Raw genomic sequence first — 21,970 nt, forward strand, 5'->3', positions numbered from 1 at the left:
AATCCGGGTCAATCTTCTCATGAGAGTCAAAAATAGCAGTAACATTCTGACAAAAATAGTGATTATCATTTTTTTTCCTTCTAAAAATAGCTGTTATTAGGTCTCTCTTTCATTAAAAAATTATTTGCTTGCCTCTCAGGCTAGTCAGGACTGCATAGTCTATTTTAGGAGATCCCACTTATATTACAGTTCTAAATCAGTCTTCCCAACTACTTCCTGCCTTCTAGCAATGCCATCTTTTCCCTGCTGCAATTGATTACCCTCATACTTCATTTTTTACTTGAAGTTTTGCTAATTTTTTAATTAAAAAAAATATTCTTATTAAAAAAATTCTAAATTACAAATAAGATATAAATACATGGCCAAGGAGAATTATTTAACTTTTCTAGCGTGCTTTTAAGTTTTTTAAGAATAAAATTTCCTGCTGCCTAAAGAGCAGAAAACCATATCACATTATTTAGAAACCATCTCTATACCTAATTTCCTTCGAGAGATACTGCCACTTTGTCCGCTCACTATATAGGGAATAGTGTCTGCTCATAGCTCCCAACCGCCTTGTTCAAGCCTTTATGCCCCGTACACACGATTGGATTTTCCGACAACAAATGTTGGATGTAAGCTTGTTGGCTGAAAGTCTGACTGTGTGTATGCTCCATCGAACATTTGTTGTCGGACTTTCCGCCAACAAACGTTGGCTAGCATGTTCTCAAATTTTCCGCAAACAAAATTTTGTTGTCGGAATTTCCGATCATGGATCATGTGTACACAAGTTTGACGCACAAAAGTTCCCGCATGCTCGGAATCAAGCAGAAGGAGCCGCACTGGCTATTGAACTTCCTTTTTCTCGGCACGTTGTACCTCACCGCGTTCCCATGTTCGTACTTGGTGGCCAACATTTGTGTGACAGTGTGTATGCAAGATAAGTTGGAGCCGACATTCCACGGTTTTGTTGTCGGAAAGTCCAATCATGTGTACGGGGCATTATACTTCACAAGCCACCCTCCACTGCCACCTCCCTGCTGCAGTTAATTATTGAATAGAGCAAGGGAGGATTATAGCCCCTGTAAGTGAGAGGAAATTCTGCAAATTAAGGGAATTTCTTGGGGACCTTCAGGTCACCAGAACTAGTGTCACCATTGGAAGATTTCCCCTCCATTATTTTTCTGGGGACGACCCAAAATATGTGATTTTCTTTTACTTCTTTTACTCTTTCACTTTCAGTGATAATGTTAAAAACAGGACAAATAGAGAGGATGAATCTCCCTAAAGGGGACACAGGCAGCAATAAAAACTTATATTCTAACCCCTCTCCACTCTATCCAAAAAAAAAAAAAAAAAAAGGTTTTGCCTTTAGTTATACTTTAAAGCTGACCATACATGGATCAATATTCTCCCGGTTCAGCAGGGACCAGCTGAGATTCGATCCATGTATGGGGAGGCTAATCTTATCCAAGATGATCCATCAATCACCTTGGGTACAACCAGCCTGTCAGATTTTTTACATACAATTACTGCCGACGGCTATAGACGCTAACAGGGAGTGTTCTCCCTGCATGTCACAAAGGCGCACACAGGAGATGTCACATGTTATCTTCTACTCAGAAGACCGGCTCCCTTAGTGGTTTGGGAGCATGGCTGGGCAGCTTCCCGGGGGAAGGAACAACATGTAGACATTACTTTAACCTGACTGCTTATGGCTAAGACAGCCCTATCACAAACTCAAAGGTTCACACTGAGCTGCGAGAATGAACCCGCATGTCACTTCCAATTTCGGCAGCGATTTCGCAGACATCTGTGCGGGTTTCTGCACAGATGTCAATTGTAATTGCACACCGAAATCGCAAAAAATAGTACAGAAACTACTTTTTGAAATCAGTGCGGTACCGCAAATGCAGCGTTGCACCGATTAGGGCGGTGCCATTGCCGGCAATTGCGCCGATTTGACATGTCAAATTGCATGTCAAAACGCACCAATGTGAACCAGGGCTAAAAGGAAGAGATGCAAAAGCAGAGGTTACTTTCAGTGAAAACTGTGTCAAAAAGAACAGCATACCCAGGGATCCAGAAAACTAAGTTATGTGAAATTGTTTTTGTTTACAGTGTGTTGCATATCTGATATGTCTACTCCAAGAATCAAGGCAACTATTTCTATGGAAAGGGGTAAATCTTAAAAGGGCTAGTTTTTCAAAAATTCTAATAAGTTTTTTTTTTTTTCTTTTTTACTTGTAGCCAATTTATCAATGGATAGGGGAGCTGTCATTCCTAAACTAGCAACCCTAGTTAATAAGGAGAAAAGCAGCAGTAAGACAATGTCCCATGGCTCAAAATGTCTGTATTTCCATACTAACTAAAGCAGTCCATTTCAGGATGTTGTATCAAGTGTTATTGATGCATATTCAGAGTTCTTACCATACCTTTGATCTTTTTTTAGCTGCTGATATGGCAGAAAGGAAACTCTCTGTGGAGGAAGAAGAAGCCAAACGAATAGCTGAGATGGGCAAACCTGTTCTGGGAGAGCACCCAAAATTGGAGGTCGTCATTGAGGAGTCTTATGAGTTCAAAGTGAGAAAATTATCATAATGGAAATTTGAAAGGAATTGGTAAAGAAGCAGGCTCTGGGACATTAATCCTCAGTCTGGCTTCACTGCCTAGTACTTGAAATGATTTGGAACAAGTGTGCATGATTTTCAAACGTTGCCATACTTTTTGTCAATGATTCACTAGTTTGTGATCAGCATTAGATTCACTTTAGATATAAAAAAGGAAAAGTTTATTTAGCATCAAATCAAGCAAATCAAGACAGTGAAATTATACTATTTAAGCAAATCAGCCTTGACCAGATTTGACCCAAAATGCCCAGATTCACATTGTAGATTCTATATTGACACAAGTTTAACAGGAAACTATAATGGTCTTTGGTTAATTAATTAATTAAATTATTTTATGTTGACTAGTATGACACATTTTTCAATATTTGTATACAATCTTTATCCTATAAACAAATTTGTTCACTGATCATGCAAGGCTTTTGAGTAGAAAGCGCTATTTTCACTAGTTAATTGCCTCGGACTGAAAATTTATGTCACAACACAGGTTATTCATATCATAACAGTAACTCATTTTGCAAAACCTTGTGTTTGCAGCCTTCAGCTTTTGGCTGCAAGTGATAAATATGAAATATTCTTATGCAATATTTTGAATTTACATTACTAAAATGAAATAAATATATATTTTTTGTTTCAGAAGAAAACAATTACAAAAATCATATTCCCCTTAAAGCCTAACTCCATATAAATGTATTTTTAGCTATGGATAGAGGGGGGGAAAGTTAAAGGGGTTGTAAAGGTTTTTTTTTTTTTTTTTTTAAATAACAAACATGTTATACTTACCTTCACTGTGCAGCTCATTTTGCACAGAGTGGCCCCGAACCCGATCTTATGGGGTCCCTCGGCGGCTGTTTCAGCTCCTCCCCCGCAAGGACTCACCACCTTAATGCGAGCACCCTCGCATGGTGGTTAGTTCTTGCGGGCGTGCTCTAGCCGCTCACTGTATCACTCGGCCTCGCCCTCGGCGCGCCGCGTCATTGGATGTGATTGACAGCAGCGCGAGCCAATGGCTGCGCTGCTTTCAATCCATCCACTGTAGCCAATCAGCGGCCAGGCTGAGCGGCGAAGAGGATGTCGGAAGCGAGCGCGGGACTTTCGAGGGGTCAGGTAAGTAAAACGGGGGGGCTGGGCGGGGCGGTATTGTCGGATGTTTTTTCACCTTAATGCATAGAATGCATTAAGGTGAAAAAACGTTTACCTTTACAACCCCTTTAACATTTCTGTAAGGTTGTATTTGTGTCTGGGACACTATTGTGGAGATTTTCCACTTCCTGTGTCTGTGATGCCTGTACAAGAATGTAGGCAGGTGTTGTCATAGAGACAGGAAGCCATAGACAGAAATAATAATTAAAACACTGTCAGGCATTCTGATCCTTCTCAGTCACTCTACTATAATGTGTGTTTTTGTGTCCTTAAAGCATAAGTAAACCCATTGATTTATGAGTTTAAAAAAAACAGTTAAATTCCCGACACAGGCTGGAAATGTAACTCTCACATTCGTTGTACTCTCAACCAAACTGTCAAACCATCCAATGGCTGGTGTTATAACTGTTCACATGTGCAGCATGGTGGAAGTTAAAGATTAAACAGAGGCCAAGATGGCAGCTTCCTTGGCTGTAAACGATGGGAGGGCTTACATCCACTTTAAAGAGGATTTCCTATTACTTCCTGTCCTGAAATGATGTGAGATCTTCCTAGGTGGGACAAAGACAACAATAAAACCCTGACCAAGGCTTTAACCTTTCCAAAACAAATTTACACATCATGGATGGAGTTGAGCTTTAACTAAAATAATTTATTCAAAGATATAAAACACTTATTTTGGCTTAATTTAAAGTGTATTACTGAAAGAGCAAATGGCTACTTAAAATATAGGTCCAATTATTAACTGTTTTAATTCATTGTGTTGTATCGCTATGTTAAGCTGAAACTGTATTCATATATCAATCTGCTTTATTATTGTTTCTGGGTAGAGCACAGTAGACAAACTCATAAAGAAGACTAACCTTGCCTTGGTAGTAGGAACTCATTCATGGAGGGATCAGTTCATGGAAGCAATCACCGTCAGTGCTGGTAAGAAATAAATAAAAATCGTTTGGTACAATAATATTTTCAATAATAGCCACACTTTTTTCTTAAAGTGTCAGTAAATCCAAAACAATTCTATGTGTATAGCCATTTAAGATTGTGCACTATACCTGCTTGCAGAAGCTTGTCATCATCCATCTGTTACTTTCTTGTAAATACAGGGTTTATCCTGCCACAATCATGCATGTCCCCACAATGTGTATCAACCTTAGGGGAGCCGTTCTTTTGGCTCCTCCATTGCCACACTTTGTGGAAATGCTCTATCTGTGACTCATTTCTTCTGTTAAAACTGTCATATGTGGCTCTTTTTGTCACTTGTGGGACTGCTACAAATATCTGTGCAATCTTGGCTCCCTCTCTCTCCTTTCCTATCTCTTAGCTGCTACCTAACACGCTCTGTTAGCCACTTCACAGGCTTTCAGAATGTACAGTAATATAATGTGGGACAGCTAGCAGATGTGATGAATACTACATAAATTATCTCTGATATATCCACCACTCAAATTACGTAGACAATCATGTGGGGCGAATCCATTAGAGATGGAGGTTTCCATTCACTGTACAATCCAAATTGCAACTCACATGCAATAAAACTAAACAGGCTCATCTGTGTGGGTCATCTACTCTGTGCACGTCAAGCTGTCACTGTAATGGCCGCTGTGTAGGTAAAAGGCGAAGGCAAGTCCAGTCCAATCTGTAGTAGGAACAGTGAGGCAGAGAAGGAGGAAGTGCAGTTGGAATGCAGCGTGAGTCGCTGTGTCAGCGTGATGACGTCTTCGGGACAGGGAGATGCACAACGCATTTCGGAGCATGCACAGTGCCAACTAGGGGTGTGCGTGCTCCTTTCTCAAACTGATCATGGATGTAAAGGAGCCGTTTTAAATACACAATGGGACAGCGGGACTGCAATACCCAGCAGTAAACAATGCTTACTATTAGTTAAAAACAACAACAAAAAATTACAAAAAATGTATTCATAATGTGGCAATCACAAAGGATAATAAACAAATAAAATATACATAAGATAAGCAACTGATAAAAATAAACTAATCCAACTAAAAACCTCCAGATAATAAATACTGGACATTTCATATAAATCTCATATGACCAAGGACAAATTATGACATTATAAAGGATATACAGTGGGGACGGAAAGTATTCAGACCCCCTTAAATTTTTCACTCTTTTTTATATTGCAGCTATTTGCTAAAATCATTTAAGTTCAATTTTTCCCTCATTAGTGTACACACAGCACCCCATATTTACAGAAAAACACAGAATTGTTGACATTTTTGCAGATTTTTAAAAAAAGAAAAACTGAAATATCACATGGTCCTAAGTATTCAGACCCTTTGCTGTGACACTCATATATTTAACTCAGGTGCTATCCATTTCTTCTGATCATCCTTGAGATGGTTCTACACCTTCATTTGAGTCCAGCTGTGTTTGATTATACTGATTGGATTGATTAGGAAAGCCATACACCTGTCTATATAAGACCATACAGCTCACAGTGCATGTCAGAGCAAATGAGAATCATGAGGTCAAAGGAACTACTTGAAGAGCTCAGACAGAATTGTGGCAAGGCACAGATCTGGCCAAGGTTACAAAAAAATTTCTGCTGCACTTAAGGTTCCTATGAGCACAGAGGCCTCCATAATCCTTAAATGAAAGACGTTTGGGACAGCCAGAACCATTTTTAGAGCTGGCCGTCTGGCCAAACTGAGCTATCGGGGGAGAAGAGCCTTGGTGAGAGAGGTAAAGAAGAACCCAAAGATCACTGTGGCTTAGCTCCAGAGATGCAGTCGGGAGATGGGAGAAAGTTGTAGATAGTCAACCATCACTGCAGCCCTACACCAGTCGGGGCCTTATGGCAGAGTGGCCCAATGGAAGCCTCTCCTCAGTGCAAGACACATGAAAGCCCGCATGGAGTTGTCTAAAAAAACAGCTGAAGGACTCCAAGATGGTGAAAAATAAGATTCTCTGGTCTGATTAGATCAGGAAATAACTTTTTGGCCTTAATACTAAGCGGTATGTGTGAAGAAAACCAGGCACTGCTCATCACCTGTCCAATACAGTCCCAACAGTGAAGCATGGTGGTGGCAGCATCATGCTGTGGGGGTGTTTTTCAGCTGCAGGGACAGGACGACTGGTTGCAATCGAGGGAAAGATGAATGCGGCCAAGTACAGTGATATCCTGGACGAAAACCTTCTCCAGAGTGCTCAGGACCTCAGACTGGGCCAAAGGTTTACCTTCCAACAAGACAATGACCCTAAGCACACAGCTAAAATAACAAAGGAGTGCCTTCACGACAACTCTGTGACTGTTCTTGAATGGCCCTGCCAGAGCCCTGACTTAAACCCAATTGAGCATCTCTGGAGAGACCTAAAAATGGCTGTCCACCAACGTTTACCTTCCAACCTGACAGAACTGGAGAGGATCTGTAAAGAGGAATGGCAGAGGACCCCCAAATCCAGGTGTGAAAAACTTGTTGCATCTTTCCCAAAAAGACTCATGGCTGTATTAGATCAAAAGGGTGCTTCTACTAAATACTGAGCAGAGGGTCTGAATACTTAGGACCATGTGATATTTCAGTTTTTCTTTTTTAATAAATCTGCAAAAATGTCAACAATTCTGTGTTTTTTCTGTCAATATGGGGTGCTGTGTGTACATTAATGAGGAAAAAAATGAACTTAAATGATTTTGGCAAATGGCTGCAATATAACAAAGAGTGAAAAATTTAAGGGGGTCTGAATACTTTCCGTCCCCACTGTATAATTAAATTAATCAAGGTTGTAGATATGTAATAGGGAAGAATGTTGTGCTGCTCACAAATATGTTCTTAGTACATAGCATAATTAACAAATTGCAAAAGTACTTCAAACCATTATTAGACAAATATGATTCATATATTCAACAACGAGAAAAAAGTGATGTGGTCCATGGCACCATCGGTAATTGGCCTGTATCCCAAAAATAGACAGAAAAAGAGAGAATGTTGGTCAAAGGGACTTTGAATGAGGCCAATTACTATATAGAATAGACACATAGGATATACAACACAATGGGGGTTATTTACTAAAGGAAAATCCACTTTGCACTGCAAGTGCACTTGGAAGTAAAGTTGCTGTAGATCCGAGGGGGACATGCAAGGAAAATAAAAAACAACATATTAGCTTGCACATGATTGGATGATAAAATCAGCAGAGCTTCCACTCATTTCAGATCTACCCCTTAGATTTAGAGCGACTGCACTTCCAAGTGCACTTTCAAGTTCACTTACAGTGCAAAGTGGATTTGCCTTTCGTAAATAACCCCCAGTATTACTTATATAAGTTTATTACATGATAACCAGTAAAATGTTCCAACAAAATCAGGATAAAAACATTGCATTGAGCTGAACCATGGTAGAACCCTTTGGAACATGGGAGGTGGTGGGTTCCTGGTGGCGCATCAATGTCATGTTCCCATGCTCGCCGTGTGATGTCATGACGCTGTGGTGGTGATTTGTTTTCATCTCACGCCACCACATGGGATTGGGTGGAGGCCCAGATGCAACATGGCTCTCCCTCTTTCCCACACCAGTGACGCGTAAATGGCGTTGGTGATGGTCCTGTCCTGTTCCTCCAGCTGGAGATGCAGCTGGCGTATTCAAAGCATTACTGCCCCCCTGTCTCTTTCACCGATGGACACTTTTCCATATCTCCACCAAGGATTCAGGTATGGAAGGCTTTTTGGGATCCTTCTTACTCTGGGCTGTACACACTTATTTTCAGCTGACCATTTTGCTCAGCTCACCTTGTTATTCTTCTTTGTCACATTTCATTCCTAGTTATTAGCCACAACATCTCTGCCTTGTTTGGGTTCCTCATTGGTCCTTCTTTTCACTTACCATGTAACTTCACAGGGATCGCTAAACCCATAAATCTAAGCCACCTTATTTACTGTGTACAGACCACTACAGGCACTCATGCCCTACCTGTGCACAACGGTTATGGATCCACCTGGAAACTAATGCTTTTTGCGCCCTTCTTCCCATCTCATTCCTTGGGGTCCAGTCGGAATCTGCTGCCTCAGCCCCTGGGCTGGACATTATTCTTGGTGCCACCCACCCGCTAAGCTTCCAGAATCCCCCCTCTAACTATTGAGCTGATATGCAAGTATTGGACTTATGTCCCTGTATCACCTTGTATTTGGGATACACCCATGATACCGACTATATTTTACTTTGGTTCTTTTTTATCTTTAGACTTCACTCTTCTGCATCTACCCCTGTGAAGTGGAGATCAATCCACGAAACGCGTAAAGTTATAGGATGCTATGTAATGTTTTGATTGTTTTACCATCCACCATATGTAATCTCTGCTAATTGGTGTTATTATGTTGTAAATCTACTTATTTTCAATTCTAACATGGTTCAGCACAATGCAATGTTTTTATCCTGATTTTGTTGGAACATTTTACTGGTTATCATGTAATAAACGTATACAAGTAATACTGTGTTGTATATCCTATGTGTTTACTCTATATAGTGATTGGCCTCATTCAAAGCTCCTTTGACCAACATTCTCTCTTTTTCTATATTCAACGACTGTAATAGTCCATGCTATCATGCAAGCAATAAAGGGCAAAGTCTTATAAACAAATAAAATATAAACACACTCCCAGAAACCGATTAATTGAAGAAAGTGGTGTTCCACATGTGCACTCCTACTAAATCTGTGCTGTGAATGGTCACCCAGACGTGCTCCGCTCCAAAGGCAAAAGAATTAGCCTCTTACCAGAAAATCTGACCCTTACAGGTCTGAAACCGCCTTAGTATATAAGCCTCTCAGATACAAAAAATGTCTCTCAGCAGGCAGGCCTTCAGAGTATTCAAATACTTGGATGCGCTCTCTCCCAATCTCCTCAGTCAGACATCATATAACCAATTGGGAATCCCACAGAGGCAAAAGGAGCATAGTGCACACAGAGAGAGGGAAGGAATACTTAATTGTGCAACGTCTATAAAATTGATGGTTTATACAAAAAGACATATACTTACAAGAGAAGTTAAAAATAGGCATTCGGTACAACCGACAGTGTCTAGTGCCCCGGCAGGCATGTTGACTTCACCGCTACTTCCTCTGCCCGGTGAACATTTCGTTGTAAGAGATGTCGTCACTGGGGCAACTGGAACGAGGTTGTAGATATACCTATTTTAGTGTGTATAGGTACCCCACAACGATTTTTAGGACAACTGTATAGAAAAAAAAAAACATTTTTAGACTATGTTAGATTAAAAATAAGGAGATTGGATACTTACCAAGGAGTCAAAGTGACAACAGAAATGATATTTAAGATATGATTTGTGCAGACCGTTTTTTTACACAGTATGAATTATTGTAGGGACTCCATCCTCAGCTAGTTGATGCAGTAAAGGCAACCTTTCATAACACTGTCATAATATTATTTGGAAATCCAGCACCTCTTAGATCTGTCAAAGCTTAGGATATCGCAAAAAAGCAAAATAGAGTTCACATACTTTTACAGACCTTATATTCTGCTTTGGTCTTCTATTAACTCTTTAAGTTGTATGATCAAAATACTGATTCACTAATCAGGACTTCTACCACTGTTTTCAGGCAGCTGGTGCTCCTAACAATGTTATTCTCAAGTTGGTGAATGTGTTTTCTTCTTTTTCATCAATATAGCTGGAGATGAAGATGAAGATGAGTCTGGAGAAGAGCGCCTGCCATCCTGTTTTGATTATGTCATGCATTTTCTGACTGTCTTCTGGAAAGTACTATTTGCTTGTGTGCCGCCAACAGAATATCTGAATGGATGGGCCTGCTTTGTAATATCTATAGTCATCATTGGCATCCTCACCGCCATCATAGGGGACCTCGCTTCTCATTTTGGCTGTACCATTGGCTTGAAAGACTCTGTAACAGCTGTGGTGTTTGTGGCCTTTGGCACATCAGTGCCCGGTAAGTCTTCTCCATACAAGTAGGCTGTACTATACATGCACATTTGATATCACAAACATTAATCACAAGTAGATTAAAGTGACTGTTCCATGATGAATACTGATTTTATCTGACAATAGATGCAAGCGTAGTTTACACTTCATAGCTATTAGGGCTCAATTCACTAGCTATAGCCACTACTATTTGCCATTACAATCATTATTTTCATGAGAGATGTCATAGAACTAATAACGATGGTTATGACAAAGAGCAAACGCATATATATATAGCCTAGTAATTTGAGCCTAGTGTTCAGAAATGTCAAATACAATGACTGAGAATTTATACCCATTGTTTGCGCCTCATATGCTATTGGTTAGACTCCTTTGTCAGCAACAGGCCCCAGAAGTCTGCATTAGAGATTGTTCTCTAAAACCATCACCAAACTAAAACAAATCACTTAATGAGAGAACTATCTAAAAATTCACAAAAAATATATATATATACATATATACCTCCATTTATAACATTACCCTTAAATACTATGTTATCAGTGATTTTCCATGTTGAGTTTGAGGAGTTTTTTGAAAGTTAAACATATGAAATAATAGTTCATAAGCATACATTTTTATTGAAGTTTTAATGGTTTACAGGGTAGAAACCCATGCAAGAGTATATAACAGAACAATGTGTCAATGAACTTCAGCAATACATCCATCGGGAAATAACAAGTGACAAAAAACCAGATGGTTAAATTGAAATGTAATGAGTATTATAAGTTGCTAAACAATAGTACAACAATACTAGACAAGGTAAACAAAGTGCGTCAAAATTAACTTACTAAAGTACTTGGTGGAATCCCATCATCGAAGCATATGTCGCATTAAATGGCTTACACATGCAGGTCTAAATTTTGGAGGTAACCAGAGAAGTGAACGGAGAGAGACTGGGGAGCAGTAAAGCGCTTCCAGATTGACCCAGTTGGCTGACATTTCCAACCAATTGCACTAGAACAGCCCTTGGGTGCTGGTGTGAATACAAAACATTTGGCCCATGTGTACAGCATCCGGTCCGACAGAAGCTGGCTGAACGGTTGGCTTCTGTCGAAGCGACTTGAACCAAAAAAGGTCTGCCGATCGGTAGCCAATGGCTGAGAGCACTGACCGGTGTGTTCTGGTGGGGTGGGGGCAGGCCCCCTGTCAGAACACAATAGCTCAGCAGGGGAAATCACTGTACTAACATTGAAAACGCAATTTTTTTTTGGAAGGAATTTCAGACAAAAGATAGTAATTAGGCACAATTAACATATCTCAGGCAGAACATTTACAAGCCCAATTATAGACTTCTACCCTGGGGTGATTGGACATTAGCAAAGCTTTTGGACATGCCTCCCTTGGTGTCTACCCCTCTAATCCTACTCTACTTTGTGTGATTTCAGTTTTTTGCTAGTGTCCTGTAGGTGTGAATCTTTTCCTTATGAAGAACATTCTGTATTTAACTAGTCCTTATTTACTTCAAATTGCTTAATCAACTCTTCAATCAACCTCTTCTTTGCCTTCTACTACAACAAAAGAAGCATTGCATCTGGGGGCAACCTTGGGAACCCAACTCAGAACCTACACTGTGGGGATGGCCTGTAATGTTGTCTCGAGCACTGGATTTTGCTTGGGTGCTGACCTTAGTACTTAATGCAACGTGTGTAGTTATACACAGGGTGCTATACAAGTTCCGATCCATGGTCTATTGCTATGGTTCCCAAACCCTGACGACCCCTCCAGGGGTATGCCCACCATGATGTGCAAAGCCTGGACCCATACAAAGGCAAGCAATGTAGAATAGTAGGACATGTTTGTCCAGTTATTGTAGCCCTATAGCAAGTATGAGACTTAAATCTCCACTACTTGCAATACACTTATTAGTGTCTGCTGAACTCTATTCGTTAAACAATAAAACTATCAGGAACCTAGGAATTTGTGTTTGACTTTATTCACCTGTGAGTGTTTAAACTTTCAGAATTTCTCAGACAACAGCCTTAAATCAGCTATCACTGCCCAAAGTTCAAAAGCACCAGGCTTATTATCCACCCCCAACTTCTCTAGCTAAGTTGCAAGAGACACTACCTCAGACAAGGTAGACATAGAAAACTTTGAAGAAAACACAAGATTTTAGAAGAGATCACACACAACATGCTTGCCAGTGTAGATATTATCACGTCTGCTACGCACAAAAGCCTTGGTATAGTGGCTCTTCATTCTCCTGAGTCTTGCCAGGCACCTTTGACTACTAAGACACTTGTAAAGTCTAAAAAGACATTTCCCACATTTCCCATTCACGAACAAAAAAAAAAATGGGGCAATTTATGATAAACAGAGTTTCTCTGGAACAAGAATTGACTAAAAAGTGGACTGTTCCAGCAGTGGACCCTGCTGTCTCAATCTTCAACATCTTACTGGGCCTATAGAAGATGTTCCTTCATTCAAGGATTCTGCACACTTTAAAATGCTTTTAAAGGCTCTCTTTACCTGTGCAGGTCCAGCCCTGCAACAACCTATTGCTGCAATCTTTGTTTGTTAAACCACAGCTAATTGGACTTGGGCAAGACATACTCAACAGGATCCTGTTTTTTGCGAACAAACTCTGGCAGGGCACCTACAAACACTGCCTTCCCCCTTACATTTTGTGTTGATGCCCTAAAACATGTCATGCCATGTTTCCAGAATGGCTCTCATTTCCGTCCATATGTGCATAATCTTATGGCTGAAATCCTGGTCAGCTGAAGCTGCCTGTAAAACACACCTGACTCTTATGCCCTTTGAATTTGGATGTCTCTTTGGTGAGGCACTTGACAAATTCAATTTTAAAAGATGTGGTCTTTCTCCCACAGTGGAAGGCTCCAAAAACCCCTCTTCTGGGGCTTCTACCTCCACAAAATGCCAGAGTATTCACCCTTGAACCTTTGCTTGCACCCTTCCTTGCACTCTTAAGAACTTAGGGCATTCAGGTTACAGGGTACCTAGACAATCTTCTGAAGGATTCATCTCCCTCACAACAACCGAAGGACTATCCAGATTCTTTGGTTAAATAATCAATTTTCTTTTACAAAAGAATTTTATTGCATATAGTACACATTGACTAAAGTCCTTGATGAAGAAAGATTAATACTCCAGAAAATAATTCATTTTCAAAAGTCTATCCCATTGGCTTCTCTGCATCTGAAATATATAGGCCTCATCCTAGCCATGGCGCAGGCAAGGGTTTTTCTTCTGCCAAACAAGCTCCTCTCCCTAAGGTCTCTCATGCTTGGACCTTAGGTCAGGAAGGCAACTTTCTGTGAGATTCCTTATGAGAGTCCTAGGCCTCATGTCTCATCTGAATCTGTTCTCTTAGCTCATTTCCACACAGGAGCCCTCCAACACAACATTCTGTTGGCATGGAACAAACACTGTGCATCTCTCACATTTACTATGCTTCTATCTGCTATTCTATCTGCTCTTATTCACTACTTTGGTATGTCCCATAGACTATGAATATCCAACCTTGATTACTGTACTGTATGAATAAGGTAAAGGGAATTTTGACTCAAATTCCATATTTTGGGAGTACAGTATAGGACACTGGCCACCCTCCCCTCTGTTTCTGTGTTACTCTTCATAGCTTGCTTAAAAAATTTGGTCTCACATGGTATGGTAGGGTTATAGGGGATACCCAAGGAGGGTGTGTCCGAAAGCTTTGTCATTGTCCAGTCACCTGGATAGCCAGGGTCTATGAATATCCAGCCTGTGTCCTGTACTGTACTCCAAGATACAGAATTTGCAGGTTTACAGTATTTTTCTAAATATTTCTACATTCTCTTTACAACATAAAAAAAAAATCTCACTTTTTGAGTTTAGCTCCACTTAAAGACCCAGCACTTCTATTCAGGTCCCCTAGACTGAACAAGACTATTTTAACGAATGATCACTTTAGGAAGATGTTTCTGCATAAATGAATAAACCATGTGCTCATCCTAAAAGGCATCCATGGTCTACCATTTTCCATCTTGTGATGCTGCAGAAGAACTAAAGCAGCGCCTATGCATTCAGAATGGTAAAACTCCACTTTTAGAAGTCATCAGGGGACAACTGCACATAAAAAAGCCCTGCTTCAGGGCCTATATGAATGTGTGGCAGTGGTGGTGGTACTGCCTTCATCCATTGCTCTATGAATTGACGCTGGGTTCACACTATAGAATGCAGCCGATCACAGCAAGAGTCCGGTGCATCTCCATTCACTGTATCATGAATGAAATGGACCAAAAGATGTACAGGGCTCCTGTGCAATTTGCACCGGAGCCGCTGTGGAGATGTGTGAACCAGCTCCATAGAGAGCCTGTCACAATCTCCTGCTATGCGAATTGGATGCGGGGAAATCTGCATCCAATTCGCAATAGTGTGAACCCAGCCTTAGACAGATGAAGGGGGCAGCTAGGTTTATTGAAGAGAAACTTGACCCATTTCCCTAAAATAATATTCTCAATTACTACTTATTATTGATACTCATTTCCACAGGAAAAATATACTCACAAGCCCAGCAATTCCTGTGTTGTCCTCCCTGCCGCTCTTCTGCTGCACATACCACACCATGCCACCATCTTTGTTTCTTCATCATCAAGAGCTAACTGTCTTTTCTGCGCTCTTGCAACCCAGCACCAGGTCTGTCTCCTACTGTGTTGTCTGTAAGCCTGCAACCAAGTGTGATATGTGACCTTGGTATTGCAGAAGACTGCAGGAAGAGAATTCAGTCATTGCCTAGATGCAAATGGAGGAAGAGGAATGGGTTGATCATGAAAAAAGAAAAGTGGAAACACATCTAAAGCGGCATACACATGGGCGGACTTTTTGACCAGACTGGTCCGACAGATCGAATCCGGCGGACAAACGACCGTGTGTGGGCTGCATCGGACTTCCGACGGACCGTTTCGGTCGGAAATCCGACGGACTTTAGATTTGAAACTTGCTTTAAATCTTCCCGCCAAACTCAGTTCCTATTGGAAAGCCCCTTCGTCTGTATGCTGGTCCGACGGACCAAATACGACGCAAGGGCAACTACAGCACCTGCCTGTGAGAATGTTCCCAGCGTGATCCTATCGCGCTGGTTCTCAGGGACAGGGTGCTACATCTCGCACTCGCTGCAATAGGAAAAACACATTTTTCTATTGCAGCGAGCACTGGGGGGGGCGACAATGTCCCATAGGTCTGGTATGGATTTTAAGGGGAACCCCCTACGCGCAAAAAAACAGCATGGGGTCCCCCCAAAATCCATACCAGACCCCTATCCGAGCACGCAGCCTGGCCGGTCAGGAAAGGGGGTGGGGACGAGCGAGTGCACCCCCCGAACCGTACCAAGCCGCATGCCCTCAACATAGGGGGGAGTGTGCTTTGGGGAAGGGGGCGCCCTGCGGCCCCCCACCCCAAAGCACCTTGTCCCCATGTTGATGAAGACAAGGGCCTCTTCCCGACAACCCTGGCCGTTGGTTGTCGGGGTCTGCGGGCGGGGGCTTATCGGAATCCGGGAGCCCCCTTTAATAAGGGGGCCCCCAGATCCCGGCCCCGGTGAATGCGTCCCAGTGAATGAGTATGAGTACATCGGCAGAAGATAGCGGAGGAGCCCGGCAGAAGAACCGGACACCGGGAGAAGAGGCCGAACACCGGGAGAAGAGGCCGGAGAGAGTGGAGAAGTCGGAAGAAGACCCCCGAAGTCGGAAGAAGACCCCCGGAGCTGCCTAATAAATTACTTTAAAAACCTGTGTACTGTGTTTTTTTATTGACGCTTTTTTCCCTAGGTGAATGGGTAGGGGTACGATGTACTCCATACTTATTCACATAGTGTGGGGGGGGCCGGGATCTGGGGGACCCCTTATTAAAGGGGGCTCCTGGATTCTGATAAGCCCCCCGCCTGCAGACCCCGACAACCAACGACTAGGGTTATCGGGAAGAGGCCCTTGTCCTCATCAACATGGGGACAAGGTGCTTGGGGGGGGCCGCAGGGCCCCCCTCCCCCAAAGCACCCACTCCCCCATGTTGAGGGCATGCGGCCTGGTACGGTTCAGGAGGGGGGGGGACCGCTCGCTCATCCCCACCCCCTTTCCTGACCGGCCGGGCTATGTCCTCGGATAAGGGTCTGGTATGGATTTTGGGGGGACCCCCACGCCATTTTTTCGGCGTAGGGGGTTCCCCATAAAATCCATACCAGACCTAAAGGCCTGGAATACCCTGTGACGGGGCCCGCAAGGTGTCAATCTCGCCGATAAAAGCGGCGAGATTGACTTCCTTTTCTAGTCCCGTCGTACCCGAGTCACGCTCAAAATGAACAGACTTGTCCGTGTGTGGGCAAGTCCGTTCATTCGGAAAGTCCACCGTAACTCCGTCAAAAGTCCGTCGGGAAGACCGGCGACCTAGTCTGCCGCAAAGTCCGGTCGTATGTACGCTACATAAAACATTGTCCTTTTTTTGTTGGGGAGGGAAAGGGGAGTTTAGAATGTCTGCCCTAAAGTGATATTAAAACACAATTTCCTTTTCATTAAAATAAAAATGTTATACTTTCCTGCTCTGTGCAACAATATTGCACAGAGTGGTTCCATACCTCTTTGGTGGACCCCAAAAGTGCTGTCTACTCCTTTTTCCGAGAGCCCCATAGCAAGCCGCGTGCTATGGAGGAACCTGTGTGGACGAGCTCCCGAGCCAGGCTGCGTGCACCCACAGACACACACAGCATAGCTTGGTCCGACCACACTTCCTGCTTCCTCCTCACAGGATTTGACTGACAGCAGCAGGAGCCTATGGCTATCCTGTGAGACCAGAAAGAGGGAGCAGCGCTGCTGCAGGCGGGGATAGCTCTGGAGCGTGAGAGGAGACCGGTAAGTGTTTAGGGATTGGGGTGGGAAGACAGAGAAAGTAGTGGGACTTTTTTTGCACAGTGAATGCATTAAGGTAAAAAATGTTTGGACCACTTTAAGGATACAGTATATTCTTTTTCCAAATCCTACATGCTTTACAATAATCCCAACCACTAGTTGTAGCACAGCTTTCCCAAGTTCAGTACTGTGTTCTCTTATTTGTTATATCTTTATGTGGACAACCCGTTAACCAAAAATTGAGCTATATTCGAGTGTACCATTAGAGCATAGCATGACAATGTAGCTAGTTAACTATATTCTATGGTAATAATTATTTGCAATGTAACTTTTGAAACTCAGTAGTACCATGTCTGGGAAGAATCTGTACAATATTAGTGTGAAAACGTTATGCAATATCAGGCAGATTAGATATTGTGTCCAGTTTACAGATTTCCAGACACAGAAGAGAGGAGATAGGCAGTAAATAGGAGCTCAACCAATGTGTACTAAAGAGTACATGCTCACATATGGGAATTCCTAGGGTCCGTTTCTAATGGATCAGATAGAACCGATCGCATTTTACACACTTTTAGCCACGTTGAAGCAGACCTAATATCAAAAACATAAATCAGGTCTGCCTCTCCCATAAAAACAAATAGGTTTGTTAAAATACTTACCTGTCTAAAATACCTACCTGTCTGCTGGAACAAAAGGGGAATGAAAACAGTCCAGCATTTCTCATTTACTTTCCATTAAGTACAGGGCAGAAAGATGGAAAACAGCAAGATGTATTTTTATAACAGGATGTTATGTTCATGTGGACAAGCTGGTTAATAAATGAAGAGCTGAAATGTCCTGCAGTTTGCTTTCTGTTTTTAGAAGGAAAAAACATACTCCTGAAGATACACTATATTACCAAAAGTATTGGGACACCTGCCTTTACATGCACATGAACTTTAATGGCATCTCAGACTTATACCCTGTACACACAATAGGATTTTCCTCGCTTGAGAGCAACAAAATCCGTTGTCGGAAATTCCGATCGTGTGTACACAAATCCGACGCACAAAGTGCCACGCATGCTCAGAATAAATTAAGAAACAAAAGCTATTGGCTACTGCCCCGTTTATAGTCCCAACGTACATGTTTTACGTCACCGCGTTCAGAACGACCGGATTTTCCGACAACTTTGTGAGACCGTGTGTATGCAAGACAAGTTTGAGCCAACATCCATCGGAAAAAATCCATGGATTTTGTTGTCAGAATGTCCGATCGTGTGTACAGGGCATTAGTCTGTAGGGTTCAATATTGAGTTGGCCCACCCTTTGCAGCTATAACAGCTATAACAGTTACAGCTCTTCTGAGAAGGCTATCCACAAGGTTTAGGGGTGTGTCTATGGGAATGATTGACCATTCTTCCAGAAGCACATTTGTGAGGTCAGGCACTGATGTGAACGAGAAGGACTGGCTTGCAGTCTCCCCTTTAATCTATCCCAAAGGTGTTCTATTGGGTGGAGGTCAGGACTCTGTGCAAACCAGTCAAGTTCCTCCATCCCAAATTTGCCCATCCATGTCTTTATAGACCTTGTTTGTGCATTGGTGCACAGTCATGTTGAAACAGGAAGGGGCCACCCCCAAACTGTTCCCGCAAAGTTGGGAGCATGAAATTGTCCACAATTTCTTGGTATTCTGATGCCTCAGGAGTTCCCTTCACTGGAACCAAGGGGCCAAGTCCAACCCCTGAGAAAAAACCCCACACTATAATCCCCCATCCACCAAAAAATTTGGACCAATGCACAAAGCAAGGTCCATATTAGTAATATAGCATATTCTATTGATTATGAAGAAAATGGTAAACATTCAGCGTTCGTTATATTTCTGGATTAGAGGTAGGTGATCCTACAGTGGAGATGGAAAGTATTCAGACCCCCTTAAATTTTTCACTCTTTGTTATATTGCAGCCATTTGCTAAAATCATTTAAGTTCATTTTTTTCCTCATTAATGTACACACAGCACCCCATATTGGTAGAAAAACCACAGAATTGTTGACATTTATGCAGATTTATTAAAAAAGAAAAACTGAAATATCACATGGTCCTAAGTATTCAGACCCTTTGCTGTGACACTCATATATTTAACTCAGGTGCTGTCCATTTCTTCTGATCATCCTTGAGATGGTTCTACACCTTCATTTGAGTCCATCTGTGTTTTATTATACTGATTGGACTTGATTAGGAAAGCCACACACCTGTCTATATAAGACCGTACAGCTCACAGTACATGTCAGAGCAAATGAGAATCATGAGGTCAAAAGAACTGCCTGAAGAGCTCAGAGACAGAATTGTGGCAAGGCACAGATCTGACCAAGGTTACAAAAAAATTTCTGCTGCACTTAAGGATCCTAAGAGCACAGTGGCCTCCATAATCCTTAAATGGAAGACATTTGGGACGACCAGAACCCTTCCTAGAGCTGGCCATCCGGCCAAACTGAGCTATCAGGAAACGAGCCTTGGTGAGAGAGGTAAAGAAGAACCCTGTGGCTGAGCTCCAGAGATGTAGTCGGGAGATGGGAGAAAGTTGTAGAAAGTCAACCATCACTGCAGCCCTCCACCAGTCGGGGCTTTATGGCAGAGTGGCCCGACGGAAGCCTCTCCTCAGTGCAAGACACATGAAAGCCCGCGTGGAGTTTGCTAAAAAACACCCGAAGGACTCCAAGATGGTGAGAAATAAGATTCTCTGGTCTGATGAGACCAAGATAGAACTTTTTGGCCTTAATTCTAAGTGGTATGTGTGGAGAAAACTAGGCACTGCTCATCACCTGTCCAATACAGTCCCAACAGTGAAGCATGGTGGTGGCAGTATCATGCTGTGGGGGTGTTTTTCAGCTGCAGGGACAGGACGACTGGTTGCAATCGAGGGAAAGATGAATGCGGCCAAGTACAGTGATATCCTGGATGAAAACCTTCTCCAGAGTGCTCGGGACCTCAGAGTGGGATGAAGGTTTACCTTCCATCAAGACAATGACCCTAAGCACACAGCTAAAATAGCGAAGGAGTGGCTTTACAACAACTCCGTGACTGTTCTTGAATGGCCCAGCCAGAGCCCTGACTTAAACCCAATTGAGCATCTCTGGAGAGACCTAAAAATGGCTGTCCACCAACGTTTACCATCCAACCTGACAGAACTGGAGAGGATCTGCAAGGAGGAATGGTAGAGGATCCCCAAATCCAGGTGTGAAAAACTTGTTGCATCTTTCCCAAAAAGACTCATGGCTGTATTAGATCAAAAGGGGGCTTCTACTAAATACTGAGCAAAGGGTCTGAATACTTAGGACCATGTGATATTTCAGTTCTTCTTTTTTAATAAATCTGCAAAAATGTCAACAATTCTGTGTTTTTCTGTCAATATGGGGTGCTGTGTGTACATTAATGAGGAAAAAAAATGAACTTAAATTATTTTAGCAAATGGCTGCAATATAACAAAGAGTGAAAAATTTAAGGGGGTCTGAATACTTTCCGTCCCCACTGTATATTAGGATAAATCTAAGACAGAGGGAATATTGGTTCTGCTGGCAGTGGTACTGACACCAAACAAAATGTGTGTCCCCATCAGTGGCGGCCCATCCATTGGGGGCGCACGAGCACTACCCCGCTTTCCATGCATCCGGCCCCCTAATCTACATGCAGGGTGCCGGATGCATGGATTCCAATGAGGGGGGGTTTAAAGCATGTGATTACAGCCAGAGGCTCTAATAGGCTTCAAAAAAGGGTGGCCTACCCAGTTGTGTGAAGATATCGAATGAATATTTGCTATTTTCACACTGAATCTCCTCCCCGGCAATCAGGAAGCGGGTCATGAGATCCGTTTCCCAATTGGCCAAAAGGAGAAGCCATCCTATTGGCCTTTGAGAAGGAAGGTGGAGGAGGATGGAGGAGATGCACGGCTGAGGAGACGCATGGGAAGCCCGACCGACTAGAGCCAGGACACAGAGTAGACTGAGGGGGAAAGCCGCCTCCACCTGTCAGCACAGGGTGAGTGAACTGGCGATCGGGGGGGGTGGTTAGGGTGTGCGGGGCGTGCTGGAGCAACCGGGGGGGTTCCGTGGTCAAGTCTGTCTGCCACCCCCCGACCGATGGTGCACCAGCCGCCACTGGTCCCCATACCAGCTTATCAGGTGATGCTCTTCTCTTGTAACTTGAACTAGAAATTATGTTAGGTAAAAGACATTATGCATACATATAGTAGTTTGATTTATTTTTTTAAATAAAATCACCTCCAAACTAGAATTTACATTATCCGTAAAGGACAATACATTCCTGATGTAACCCAAAAGCCACAACATTGTCTTGTTAATGCTGTAAATGTAGAATTTTTAAATAAGCTGCAGTTTTTTTTTTTTTTTACAAGCAGAATTAAAAACTGTATTGTGATAAAATTATGTGTTTGTTGAAT

The 21,970-nt window shown here is 42.4% G+C and overlaps 1 protein-coding gene across 5 annotated transcripts in view; it reads left to right on the plus strand.

The window, feature by feature from the left end:
- The window catches only part of SLC8A3 (solute carrier family 8 member A3), a 516,152-nt gene that overhangs the window by 479,622 nt on the left and 14,560 nt on the right, over positions 1–21,970 (plus strand). For all 5 annotated transcript variants that reach the window (XM_073608556.1, XM_073608557.1, XM_073608552.1 and 2 more), the window contains 3 exons: positions 2,432–2,562; positions 4,580–4,679; positions 10,389–10,664. In XM_073608556.1, coding sequence (XP_073464657.1) covers positions 2,432–2,562; positions 4,580–4,679; positions 10,389–10,664 — 507 coding nt within the window. The remainder of the gene's footprint in view (positions 1–2,431; positions 2,563–4,579; positions 4,680–10,388; positions 10,665–21,970) is intronic.

The sequence above is a fragment of the Aquarana catesbeiana genome, linkage group LG13 (assembly GCF_042186555.1).
Source record: "Aquarana catesbeiana isolate 2022-GZ linkage group LG13, ASM4218655v1, whole genome shotgun sequence".
Taxonomy (NCBI): Eukaryota; Metazoa; Chordata; class Amphibia; order Anura; family Ranidae; genus Aquarana; species Aquarana catesbeiana.